At 35.4% G+C, this 14,456-nt stretch overlaps 1 protein-coding gene across 4 annotated transcripts; it reads left to right on the top strand.

Annotated features, from left to right (window-relative positions):
• Positions 1–1,722: 1,722 nt before the first annotated feature.
• Positions 1,723–11,290, top strand: LOC105107479 (DNA (cytosine-5)-methyltransferase 1-like). 4 transcript variants are annotated; one of them, XM_011001416.1, is made up of 12 exons: positions 1,723–2,576; positions 4,724–6,245; positions 6,606–8,106; positions 8,381–8,545; positions 8,738–8,939; positions 9,034–9,145; positions 9,229–9,376; positions 9,464–9,661; positions 9,770–10,048; positions 10,138–10,299; positions 10,403–10,621; positions 10,835–11,290. In XM_011001416.1, the coding sequence occupies exons 1-12, from the start codon at positions 2,504–2,506 to the stop codon at positions 10,970–10,972; spliced, it is 4,719 nt and encodes a 1,572-aa protein (XP_010999718.1). In that variant the 5' UTR covers positions 1,723–2,503; the 3' UTR covers positions 10,973–11,290. The 4 variants fall into 4 exon arrangements, with proteins under 4 accessions (XP_010999718.1, XP_010999717.1, XP_010999720.1 ...); XM_011001415.1 differs by having other exon boundaries at positions 4,721–6,245; XM_011001418.1 differs by having other exon boundaries at positions 2,485–2,631.
• Positions 11,291–14,456: the final 3,166 nt, after the last annotated feature.

The following is a 14,456-nucleotide window of genomic DNA, read 5'->3' as shown; positions in this document are numbered from 1 at the left end:
TTTTCTCAGTTTAATCGGTTTCTCAGTTTTTTTGCTATCATTAGTGATTTATAACCTTGAGGTGGTCTATTAGCATTAAATTATAATTGACTGCCAGATTTTCAAGCTTGATTCTATTGTCTTAATTTAGGACACTAAGCCTTCAAATGATCTTTCTGCTTACAGAAACTGTACTCATCAAAGCCAATCCTTGCGTTAGGCTTGTTTTAATGATTAGAAAATGACTTATCAGGTATTGTTAGTACAAAAGAATTTGAAGCAGAAATAATTTCCTTTTAAGAATAAGACTAAAGACGTATTTCTTCAGCCAATAACTTACTAACAACAGAATCAACAAAAGACAATGGAAAATGATGTAGAATTGAACCTTTAAGTCCTTCAAATCACTGCAAAGTGTTGTTAAAAACTGTACCAATCATTATTGTTTTCTACGCTCAATATAGAAACCATATACTTTTAATTCTTCCTATTCTATAAGAGTCAGTTGATCCCAAAAATCTATTAAAGCAGAATAAAATTCTTAAACACTTATATTTTTTTAATGAAGAGCTTGTGTGTCATTTTCTAATTGATACTATTTTGCAAAATTTGATTGTTTGAATAACCTTTGGAGATGATCCCAAACCTCTTTTATTGTCTTATACTTTGCTATCTCCGCATCTATCGAATGCTCAACAGAATTATTGATTCAAGTAATAATCTTTGCATTATTTTCTTTCCATATATCTATCAAAACAACATCCCTCTCCTCAATATTCTTAGTTATCATATAAGTTTCACTAACATACCCCCACATCTTCTTACTATTAAAAAAATTTCTCATTACATAACTCCAATATAAATAGTTTTTCCCATCCAATCTCACACTCACAGATTAAAGTGAATCATCTCTTTTAGTAGCCATAATTAATAATCATAGAAAATACTAAATTGCATAAAGTAAAGGGAGGATGAAATATCAAAATAATTGCAAAAATTGAATGAAAATATCAAATTATAAAAGCTGAAGGGAAGATGAAATACCAAATTTTGAAGAAGCTGAAAATAAAATATCACTCTAAAAAATTTTCAAGGCTCTGTCTCGAATCCCAGTAGGGGCTGCTCCCTATAAACACCCAGTCAACTCACCGTGGAGTTGGATCTGCGAAAGCTATGTTTATAATTAAATTTCATTTCATAAAACTAACTTTGGTATATTATTAAAATAATTAAAATTAAACACTAAAAAGAAAACTAAAATATTGAATGATCTGTATATTATAAGCGTTTAATTTTAATCTAAATATAAATAAAATATATATAGATTAAATTAAAATTTTATTATATATTTAATAAATAAAATTATATAAATATTATTTAACAAAAGTGAGTTTAGGAGGATGATAAAAGTGCTTGCTAATGGAAATTTGTTTTGTGACAAAGACGGCTATAATTGATATCTTAATCGAACAAAACACTGGGAAATAAATAGACATTTTATCAAGCAAAACTTCAAAGAGAAGATTATCCGTTTTATTTTTGTTAAATCAAAAGACTAATTGACAGATATACTGACGAAGATAGTTTTAGTAGATTTTTTCATGGTTCCCATGACAAATTGAAAAGTGTTGGCGTAACCATTAGAATTACAACGAAATGAAAACACCAATTGTGGACTAGTCTCCCTCTTCTCTCTCTCTCTCTCTCTGTTGGCGTAACCGTTAGTGGTTGGGTGATGCTGAATACAGATGGGGCATTTACAGCCTTACTTGGTACTGCTATAGCTGGAGGTCTTGTCAGAGATGGTGCTGGAGGTTGGATTAAGGGCTTTGCTTACCATCTTGATATATGTTCAGTGCTTTGTGCTGAGCTATGGGGTATTTTAAACGGCATAGATATTGCTTGGTGGGTGGATTGTAGAAAAAATCATCGTGGAAGTTGATTCTAAGTTTGCAGTGTGGACCTATTGCTTCAACATGATTCTTCTCATGGTAATCTGGCAGCTATTACTGAGCTTCTGCAACGTCAACGGCACGTCCGGCTTACATTGTGTCGTTGTCTGCCGCGGGAACATATGATGGAGGGTGATCTGAGTAAAAATCCAACCTTTACTATTACCCCAATAGGAAACAGCCTACAAGCAATATAATAACGGGCTTTTGTTGTCAGTTTAATGGGCCAGAAAGAGAATCGGCCCATTCCACAAAGAAATCTGAGACACAGTGGTGGAGAGTGGGAGCAAGTAAACGCAATGTGGTATGGAGGGAAGAGATGGGTGAATTACACTGACACCTTTTGGTTTTTGTTTTGGAGGCAATAGACACCAATGTCCAAAACCAAAGCACACATCTTTTCGTTTCCCGCCCACTGTTTTTCCCTTTAAATCCACCATTACTTATTACATTTTAGTTTTGTTGCTGTCATCAATCTAACAACCAAACCCCAAACCTAACCCAGGCCACCGCAAAGGACAAAGAACAAAGCAGAAGCAGGAGGGGTTTGTCGATAAGGGAAAGAAATAAAGATGGGATCTTCATCAATATTGGATACAACAACAAATGATCCAGTTGATAATACTATTTCTTCTTCATCATCTGGTTATCATCCAACCTCAATCTACTTGATGTTTGTTTCATGATTGGATTATGAATGGTTCGTTGGTTTTTCGCTTTTGTATTTTTGTTTAAGATTTGTCAAGGACTATTAACATTATTCTATGTAGTCAAAGGCAAAACATCCTACTTTACTTCTTTCCATCACCCAAAACTTAGACCCAGGATCCAATTCATCAGCTGGGTTTTTTATTTTTTTTCATTTTTGCAAATTGGGGTTTGTTTGTCTGTTCGTTTGTTTGTTTCCGAGTTAAAACTTGTACACAATATACAAATCTTTGGTGCTTAGGCAGGAAGTTGTACAGTTTCTGTTAGAAAACAAAACCTGTTAAGAAAGAATATAGAATTTAGATTTCTTTCGTGTATAGAAAGTATTATGGTGCACTATCTTGATTGTATCTGAGTCCTAGTCTCATTTTCCTAGCGTACTTTATGCATGTAGTTTGATGTTTGTGTAAGCGTTATTATACTTCTTGATTTAATGGCTGCGTGGCCTTGTTATTTAAACTGCCATAATAGAAGTTTCAGGGCATGTTTCGTAGTGCACTCAAGTAGGATTGGAAATATGAAATCCATTAATAATTAGCTTTCTTGATTTGATGGGTTTGTAACCCTGTTATTTTCCGCTGTTGTATTAGAAATTCAAGAACATGTTTGATAATTGAGTCAAGTATGTTTGGAAATGTAAGAAGCATCAATTATTAGCTTTCTTGATTTGTTACTTGCCACTAATTTATTAGAAGATTTAGAACACGTTTGATATGTCAGTTGGGCATGTTTGGAAATGCGAGAAACATCAATTATTAGCTTTCTCAATTTGTTATTTGCCACTATCTTGTTAGAGGATTTAGAACATGTTTGATATGTCAGTCATGCATGTTTGGAAATGTGAGAAGCATCAATTATTAGCTTTCTCAATTTGTTATTCGCCACTATTTTATTAGAAGGTTTAGAACATGTTCGATATTTGGGTCAAATATGTTAGGAAATGTGAGAATCATCAATTATTAGCTTTCTCAATTTGTTATTTGCCATTATTGTATTAGAAAACGTTTGATATTTCAGTCAATTATGTTTGTAAATGTGAGAGGCATCAAATACCACCTTTCTTGATTTGTCATTTGCCATTGTTGTATTAAAAATTCTAAAACAAGTTTGATATTTGGGTCAAGAATGTTGGAAATGTGAGAAGCATCAACTATCAGCTTTCTCAATTTGTTGTTTGCCACCATTTTCTTAGAAGATTTAGAACATGTTTGATACGCCAGTCAAGTATGTTTGGAAATTTGAGAAGCATCAATTATCAGCTTTCTTGATTTGTTATTTGCCATTATTTTATTAGAAAATTTAGAATATGTTTGGAAATTTGAGAAGCATCAATTATTAGCTTTCTCAATTTGTTATTTGCCAATATTGTATTAGAACATGTTTGATATTTCCATCAAGTATGTTTGTAAATGTGAGAAGCATCAAATACCAGCTTTCTCAATTTGTTATTTGCCACCGTTTTATTAGAACATGTTTGATTTTTGGGTCTAGTATGTTTGGAAATGTGAGAAGCATCAATTATTAGCTCTCTCAATTTGGTTGGTTTGTAACCCTTTATATGCCACTGTTGCAATAAAAGTTTTAGGGCACATTTGATATTTGATCAAGCATATCACTTATTAGCCCTCTTGATTTGGCGTGTCTGCAATCTGGTTCATAAATCCTCTAAGAAAATAGAGAATCTTGAGAGTTTTTCATATACCTCAATTTCATTTATTAGCTTTCTCAATTTGTTACATAAATGTGAACAGCTTTTTGGTATTTTGAAATGCGAAACTCACCGCATCAATTTGGTGCATGGAAATGAGCCATCAATTTGATGCTTAACAACCGTAGTGTACTTCTAACCACGTTACCAAATACAGGGTTGTTTTGGCTTGATATAAGGGTTAATTTTTTTCACTAGAAAAATCACTTTGTACGAGGGAGTACTGCATGAACTAATATGGTTGATTGATAGCACACTACAAAATGACTTTTTTTGTTACATTCAAAGTCTAATGCATTTTGCTTCATGACTGACGTTAAACAATCAAAGTATTAGCCTTTTTGCTTCTTCACTGAACTTTTGAACTTTGCAGTAGGTATGAGGAAGAACAAAAAAGGGAAACAAAAATCTTCAGTGTCTAATGTAAAAAAAGAAGTGCCAGAAAAAAACACAAAAGGGAAGAAGAGAAATTCCCCCGATACCAACAAGGAAGAGCCTACTGGTGGTGATGGTTCACTGAAAAGGCCTAAGAGAGCTGCTGCATGCAAAGATTTCAAGGAGAAATCTGTACGATTGCATGAAGAGAAGTCTTATGTTGAATCAAAGAAAGAACAAGTTGTCGATGAAGAGATTCTAGCTGTTCGTTTGACTCAAGGGCAAGAAGAGGGTCGCCCAAACAGGAGATTGATTGATTTTGTTGTGCATGATGCAAATGGCAACCCACAGCCCTTGGAGATGGTTGAAGTTGATGATATGTTCATCTCTGGCATTATAATGCCTCACGAGGAAAGCCTTGACAAGGAAAAAGAAGTGCATGTTAGGTGTGATGGCTTTGGAAGGATAGAAGCATGGGATATCTCTGGTTATGAAGATGGATCCCCAGTCATTTGGCTGAGTACTGAAGTGGCAGATTATGACTGCATTAAGCCTGCAGGTGGCTACAAGAAGTTCTTTGATCATTTCTTTCTGAAGGCACTTGCTTGTGTTGAAGTCTACAAAAAACTCTCAAGATTCTCTGGAGGAAACCCTGAAGTCACCCTTGATGAGTTGCTTGCTGGGGTTGTGCGAGCAATGAGTGGAAATAAGTGTTTCTCTGGTGCAGTATCCATCAGGAATTTCCTCATTTCACAGGGTGAATTTATTTATCACCAAATAATTGGTTTGGATGAGACTTCCAAAAAGAATGATAAGAAATTTGCAGACTTGCCTGTTCTTGTTGCCTTGAGAGATGAAAGTTGCAATCATGGAAATGTTCTGATAGCAAAAGCAGCAAATTCTGGTGGGAACTTGGTGATTGGTCCAGAATCTGTGGATGGTGCTGTTGTGAATCAGTCTAACCAATCCAGTACCACAGCTGAGGAAGATGAGGATGCAAAGTTAGCAAGATTATTGCAGGAAGAAGAGTATTGGCAGTCTAATATGAGGCAGAAGAAAAGTCGTGGTTCAGTTTCTGCATCCAACACAATCTACATCAAAATTAATGAAGATGAGATTGCAAATGACTACCCTCTCCCTGCGTTTTACAAACACTCTAATGAAGAAACCGATGAGTATATAGCTGTTGCAAGTGATGATGTAATTGACCATCCTGATGATCTCCCTAGAAGAATGCTTCATAACTGGTCACTTTATAACTCAGACTCAAGGTTGATTTCTCTGGAGCTTCTTCCAATGAAACCTTGTGAAGACATTGATGTCACCATCTTTGGATCAGGAAGTATGACTGAAGATGACGGAAGCGGATTCTGTCTTGATGATGGTCCTGATCAGTCTTCTTCAAGGGGTTTGGAGGCTCAGGATGACATGGGTTTGCCAATATTTTTGAGTGCGATAAAGGAGTGGATGATTGAGTTTGGATCATCAATGATTTTTATATCACTACGCACGGACATGGCCTGGTATTGTAATATTCTCATATTGTTTTTAATCAAACACATAACACCAACAAACATACAGACACATGCACATGTGCTAGAATTATTGCTGTCTCTTGACCTTGCTTCTATTCATTTTAACTAACAATCTGTGTGCCAATCAAATATGTCTTCTCATTGAAAATATGTTGAAACTATTCAACTATAGGGATTGATTAAGTTGGTAGCAGGTTACTAACATATCAGGGAGAAACCATAAGTGTATGTTTTCCCTTTGGAAGTTATTTTGGGTTTTATCTCATGAAAGATTTCTGGTGCTGCAAGTTAGTAATTTTATTTTCTGGTGATCTTGATCAGTGTTTTTGTCTTTCTCAACATCTTCAGGTATAGACTTGGAAAGCCATCAAAACAATATGCTTCCTGGTATAAGCCAGTCCTAAAAACAGTAAAGCTTGCAAGAAGCATCATTACTTTGTTGAAGGAGCAAAGTCGAGTATCACGGCTTTCTTTTGCAGATGTAATCCGGAAAGTGTCTGAGTTCAAGAAGGATCATCATGCTTATATTTCTTCTGATCTAGCAGCAGTTGAGAGGTATGTGGTTGTGCATGGACAAATAATACTACAGCTTTTTGCTGAGTTTCCAGATCAGAAGATCAAGAAATGTGCATTTGTGGTTGGTTTGACTCGTATGATGGAGGAGAGGCACCATACTAAATGGGTAGTGAACAAGAAAGCAATTGTGCAAAAGTGTCATTCCAATTTGAATCCTCGGGCTGCAATGGATACTGTTGCTTCTGGAGCATCCAAGAGGAAGCTTATGCAGGCAACAACAACAAGACTGATCAACAGAATATGGGGGGAATATTATTCAAACTATTCTCCAGAGGATTTGAAAGAGGGAAATGATTGTGATGTAAAAGAAGATGAACTTGAGGAACAGGATGAAAATGAAGATGATGATAAAGAGGTGGTGGTAGAGAAAACACTAAAACCTTATTCAGTGTTTGAACATTGTAAATCCCATACTTCACAAAAAGAGGTAAGATGGGATGGGAATCCTGTAAGCAAAACATCTTCTGGAGAAGACATTTACAAGCAAGCCATTGTTTGTGGACAGGTCATTGTGGTGGGGGCTGCTGTCTTAGTGGAGGTTGATGAACCAGATGAACTTCCTGCCATTTATTTTGTGGAGTACATGTTTGAAACAAGAAATGGAAGTAAAATGTTTCATGGGAGAATGATGAAGTGGGGATCTGAGACAGTTCTTGGTAACACTGCCAATGATAGAGAGGTTTTCTTAACAAATGAATGCATGAATTATAAACTACAGGATGTTAAGCAAGCAATAATTCTGGAAGTTCAAAAAAGGCCTTGGGGGCATCATCACAGGAAAGATAATGCCAATGCTGATAGAATTGATAGGGAAAAGGCAGAAGAGAGGAAAAAGAAAGGATTGCCACTAGAATATTACTGTAAAAGCTTGTACTGGCCAGAAAGGGGTGCTTTCTTCACTCTTCCATTTGATACTGTGGGTCTTGGTTCTGGTGTCTGCCACTCTTGTAACTTAAAAATATCTGAAGAAGACAAGAATATATCCATAGTGAATTCTTCTCAAACAGGATTTTCATACAAGGGAACGGAGTACTCAGTCCATGATTTTGTTTATGTGAGCCCTCATCAATTTTCCGTGGAAAGTGGGGAGACTGAAACTTTTAAGGGTGGAAGGAATGTTGGATTGAAGCCTTATGCTGTGTGCCAGTTATTGGAAGTTGTTCCAATGGAAACAAAACAATCTGAAACAAGATCCACTGAGGTCAAAGTTCAAAGATTTTTCAGACCAGATGATATTTCACCTGAAAAGGCATATTGTTCTGATATTCGTGAGGTAAAAGCTTTTTTAAAAACTTCTGTATAATTATGTTTTATCATCTTTGTGGATTCTGTAGTCACTCTTTGACCATATTGCTCGACATTTATAGTCTCATCCAAATTTATCCAACAAATTCGTGCCAAAGAACTCCAGAAACTGCTCTGACATAAGAAATGTGTTGGTTTTCTTAATTATTGGCAGAAAACTATCAATCTTGCAATTATAAGTTTCCTGAATGTGGGCTTTGCTTCTTTGTATTTCATAATGAGTTTTTATTGCTTAATTTCAGATATATTATAGTGAAGAAACACATCTTTTATCTGTTGAGATGATTGAAGGGAAATGTGAAGTCAGAAAGAAAATTGATATTCCCACATGCAGTGCTCCTGCAATCTTTGATCATATCTTCTTCTGTGAGCACATGTATGATCCTTCCAATGGGTCCCTCAAGCAGGTGATTTGTCTTTTGTTCATTACCATAATGTTACATGCTGACTGAGTCCATCAGCTTATGGAGAATTGTCAGTTTAGTTAATTTCTAAGGCCATCTAAGCCGTTCAGATTGCTTCTCTGGGCCATTATGAGGATCACTATTCAACTTTGCTCCTGTGAGCTATAAGTAATCTTGCAGTTTCACTGTGGACAGCTACCAGCTCATATCAAATCAAAGTTTTCAGCTATCAGTAAAGATGGTGATGTTGCAAGTAGAAAGAGAAAGGGAAAGTCCAAAGAAGGAGAAAATGATACAGAAGATGACAAACAATTGGAAGCATCTCCAGAGTACCCTTTGGCCACTTTGGATATTTTTGCTGGTTGTGGTGGCTTGTCTGAGGGATTGCAGCAAGCTGGTAGTGCTCATCTCTTTATCCTTCACTTGGAGGAATAGTTGATATTTATGCCACTGTTGGATAAATTGACTACTGGCTATTTCCACCATTGCAGGTGTCTCAACAACCAAGTGGGCTATTGAATATGAAGAGCCTGCTGGGGAAGCATTTAAACTCAATCATGCAGAATCATTGATGTTTATTAATAATTGCAATGTGATCCTCAGGTAAGTGGTTGTTTTGTGATTGAAATTTTCTTTTGTTCTCACTCATTTTTTTTCTGTTGATTGATTATTTGATGTTAATTAAGGGCTGTGATGGAAAGGTGTGGAGATGCAGATGACTGTATTTCTACTTCTGAGGCTGCTAAATTGGCTTCATCACTTGATGCGAAGGTGATTGATGGTTTGCCATTGCCAGGGCAGGTGGATTTCATCAATGGAGGGCCTCCATGTCAGGTATTTATAGCCTTTCTTTGCACTAACCTGAGGCATCTAACATCGCTTAAATTTATGGACACTTGAAGAAGTAATGTGTCTTTGCAGGGCTTCTCTGGAATGAATAGGTTTAATCAGAGCACTTGGAGTAAAGTTCAATGTGAGATGATCTTAGCATTCTTATCCTTTGCTGATTACTTCCGCCCAAAGTATTTCCTCTTAGAGAATGTGAGGAACTTTGTATCTTTCAATAAAGGACAGACTTTCCGTTTAACTATTGCTTCTCTTCTTCAGATGGGTTATCAGGTAGATATTGCGATGCCATTGGAAATAACCATGGTCGTATAATTTCGTGTTTGTATGCAGAATGCTAATTGTATGTAACCATGTCTACACGTGTATGCTTGTGAATAGGTGAGATTTGGAATTTTGGAGGCCGGAGCATATGGAGTTTCTCAGTCACGCAAACGTGCCTTTATATGGGCAGCCGCCCCTGAGCAGATACTCCCAGAATGGCCAGAGCCAATGCATGTTTTTGCTGCCCCAGAGTTAAAAATAACATTGTCTGAGAAGTCACAATATGCTGCTGTTAGGAGTACTGCTTGTGGAGCCCCTTTCCGTGCAATAACTGTCAGAGATACAATTGGTGATCTCCCAGTTGTGGCGAATGGTGTTTCTAAGACAAATTTGGAGGTATATTAGGTGCTAAAATTTTCTTCTGGAACTGCTTACTCCAGATTAATATGATCATGGGCATTATAACCAAACCTTTTGTTTTGCAGTACGGAAATGATCCTATCTCTTGGTTTCAAAAGAAAATTCGAGGCGACATGGTTGTCTTGACTGACCATATATCAAAAGAAATGAATGAGCTGAATCTTATTAGATGCAAGAATATCCCAAAGCGGCCAGGTGCTGATTGGCGTGATCTCCCAGATGAAAAGGTACAAACACTTCTTATTGATACCTTGCAATGCGAGGTTGATATAAACCTAATGCATGATGAAAGTAGAGACGAGTGATTTTCGATAATGTCATGATATGCAGGTCAAATTGTCTACTGGGCAAGTGGTTGATTTGATACCATGGTGCCTTCCAAACACAGCTAAACGACACAATCAGTGGAAGGGGCTATTTGGAAGGTTGGATTGGGAAGGGAACTTCCCAACATCAATAACAGATCCCCAGCCAATGGGTAAGGTGGGGATGTGCTTCCACCCTGAGCAGGACAGGATTCTTACTGTTCGTGAATGTGCACGATCTCAAGTAAGTTCAGTTTCCCTGCACTGTTTGACCATTGTCCAAGTTTCTGACTTTATAAAATAAATTGATTCTGAAAGAAGTTTTAAAAAGAGACAGCACGTAGCCAGTGCTTGCAACAATCATCTACCTTGGATGTTACCCGGGCTCCTGCGCTGCACGCAAAAGCTTGGTTTTGCTTTTTTATTTGTTTCCTTTTTTCTTAATTCTTTGACCCAGGGATTCCCAGATAACTATCAGTTTTTCGGTAACATTCAACACAAGCATCGGCAAATTGGAAATGCTGTTCCTCCTCCTCTAGCATATGCATTGGGAAGGAAACTCAAGGAAGCATTGGATAGTAAGAGGCAGAAATAGTTGGAGGGTCCACGAAATTTGTTAGAAAGTAGAGTTTCATCAGGTGGAGAAAACACTTGGTCTTAATAAATTGCAATTTATATTGTGTTGTGGTGTCGCTCTCGGCCATTAAGCAGTTGCAACCAAGAAGATTGTGTAGGCAATTTTGTGTTTGTTGATCCTGGCTGTTTAGCCATACAATATACAGTGAGTTCGTGAAAACACGTTTGATTTTTTACAGAGCCAAATTTATTTTAATGCTTATAGACAATAAGGTATTTTCCCTTTTCAAATTATAGTATTTATTGATCATTTAGAGGATATTGACAAGATTTATTATATTTTCTTGCCTGAAATTATCATTGGTTCTGTATGGAAATGAAAATTGAAAAAATGATTGTTAAACCACTGTTATACTTGGTTGGACTAGCTGTATCCTAGATTCACCTTTAGTTGAGCCATTAAGGATCCTTCCGGACTCACATTTAATATTGTTCCCAATCTCTTTACCTCAATTATAGTTTTCTCATTCCAAGTCTTTGGTCCACCACTAATCACCTTTTTTTACTGCTGAGAGTATACGTGACAGTATTTGTTTTTTCTTGTTGATAATTTATAATATAGTTATAATCTTTAATTAATTTTATCCATTTTTGTTGTCGCATATTTAATTTTTTTTACGACATCAGATATTTAAGGATCTTATGATTTATGAAAATTTAAATTTAAATTTAAGATTTGTATAAGTAGTGTCTCCATACTCGTAAGATAGAAACTACTACTATTAATTCTAAATACTTGTAAGGTAGAAATTACTATTATTAATTCTAAATCATAAACTGGATAGTTGATTTTATGAGTCTTCAGTTATCTTGATATATAGGCAACTACTTTTTTCATGTTGCATTAGATCATAACCCAGTTCCTTTATCACTATAGACTATAAAGCTTTTTGTTTTGAATGGAAAGATTAGCACGGGAACATTAGTAAACCTTCTCTTCAATTTTTGAAAGCTCTTATCACACTTATTTGACCACTCCTATTTTATGTTTTTCTTGGTGAGTCGTGCCAATGGAGTTGCTATTGTTGAAAACTCTTCGATAAACCTTCTATAACACCCTGTCAATCCAAGAAAACTATGAACTTCCATTACTGTAGGCCTTTCCCATCTCAAAACTGCTTCCACTTCTAAAAGTCCATAAAAATGCCTTCTGAAGACCTTATATGCCTGAAAAAGGTAACTTCTTTTAACCAGAAGTCACATTTATCCAACCTGACATATAATTGACAGTTCTTCATATGATTTAGAGTAAACCAAGATGTCATCGATGAATACGACAACAAGCTTATCAAGGTATTGTTGGAATACTTGGTTCATTAGATCCATAAAAAGTGTTGGAGCAATAGTCAATGCAAAAGATAGCACCAAGAACTCAAAGTGTCCGTAGTGAGTTCTGAAGGTAGTTTTCAGCATATCTTTCCCTTTGATTCGCATCTGGTGATATCCTGATCTTCAATCAATCTTTGAGAATACTTTAGCACCCTTTAGTTGATCAAACAAATCATTTATCCGAGGAAGTAGATATTTATTCTTTACTGTCACTTTATTTAGCTAACGATAATCTATACAAAGCCTTAGCGTTCCATCTTTCTTCTTCACAAATAATACGGGTGTCCTCCAAGGTGAGTTGCTTAATCGTATGAACCCTTTGTCTAAAAGCTCCTACAATTCAATTTTTAACTCATCCAATTCTTTTAGGGCCATTCTATATGGTGGTTGGGCTATAGGAGACACCTTAGGCAATATGTCAATGATGACTTCAACTTCTCTTTCAGAGGGTAGTCCTAAAAATTCTTTTAGAAATACATCCAGAAATTCCCTCATAATTGGAATGTTAGATAATCCTATTTTACCCTTTTTCAAATTTATCATATAAGTAAGGTATACTGTATAACCCTTTTTTAACAATTTTCTCGCATCTATAACCAAGATTATATTTGTAAAGTTGGAAATTCTCTCCCCTGTAAAGACCATTGTTTCACCCCTAGCCTCTTGGAAGGTTACCGTTTTTGTAGAGTAGTTTAGACAAGCTTTATTTTTGCACAACCAATTCATACCTAGAATTATATCAAAATCACTTAATTCTAGGGGTATTAAATCTGCTTCTAGTTCCCACCCACTAATGTTAATTCCCACCCCCTCCAATACAACATTTGTTTTCATAGTTTCACCTAAAGGTGTCTTAATAATAAGTCATTTTTCTACCCCTTTTGTTTCTTTACTCAATTTTGTTACATTTTTATTTGCTATAAAAGAGTGAGTGACACCAAAATTAAACAAAACATGCATTTGATCATCGTTCATTTGCAGAATACCTACCACAACATTTGATGTTGCTCTAACATTCTCTTAGGTCATATGAAAAACCCTTTCTTGATCCTTTTTATTTTGCACTCTAGGACGTCCCTTATTTGAGTTAGCTCCTGACTGAGTCAACCTTCTCGATCTGTTTACTGTGATGAACTACTAATGACTTTGACTTTGTTGTCTATGTCTCTGAGGTTGTTCAGTGTTTAAATGGGGGCATTCCCTTTTAAAGTGACCCTTCTCACCATAGTGATGACATCCTCTTTCTAAGTACTAGCAGGTTTTCTACTTATGACCTTCTCCTCGACATATATAGTATCGTTTAGGAGAAAACAAACAACTCTCGACGTGTTTCTATTCATATTGAGCACTTCAAGAGAGCTGTTTGGTAGAAAAAAATACCCTCAAATTAAAGGAATATCTTGGGATCTTTTAACATTAATCAAATCGTACATTTGAGTCGATACATTTTACATCTTGACTTGAGGGGGTTCAGATCAAGTTTTTTTTATACCTTTTTAATTATATTTCTTTCTTAATTTTCTTTCTTCAACATTTTATTTACTAAAGATTGAGATTCATCTTTCTTTTTCTTTTTCTGAAGTTATTATGTTCTCAAGCTTTTTTTATGCATTTATTTCTATGAGCTTATTTAAATCTTATGTTCATAGTCGTAAAGTTTGTTAATTAACTTGATTTAACTGAGATATTTTTTTTTCAGTTTTGTCATTCAACATTGAGTTATTTCATTATCTGAATAGGCTTAAAGTATTTTTTTTAATTGTCTATTTATTTCTTGTTACTGTATTTTTTTAAAATTATATTACTTAAATTACTAATTGAACTAATAAAACTCTTGGATTCTTGCTTAGCATTCTTTTCCATGGGCTATATTGTTAAAAAAAATATTTATTTTGTTTTATTTATTAAGTATAGAATAGTATTTTTAGTTTAACATATATATAATCTCTTTATATTTAGATTAAATTAATAACTTCAAAATAAAGTAAATAATGGAACTCTAGACTCCTCCTCTCTTATGTTCATATTTCTCTTTGTTTACTTTGAATTGTTTAACATGGTATTAGAGCATGATTTCATGGAAAGAGTCTTAATATCAAACACAACATTCATGG

This window comes from Populus euphratica, unplaced genomic scaffold (assembly GCF_000495115.2).
Source record: "Populus euphratica unplaced genomic scaffold, PopEup_1.0 scaffold161.1, whole genome shotgun sequence".
Classification (NCBI taxonomy): Eukaryota; Viridiplantae; Streptophyta; class Magnoliopsida; order Malpighiales; family Salicaceae; genus Populus; species Populus euphratica.
This window is presented reverse-complemented; position numbering and strand designations above follow the sequence as displayed.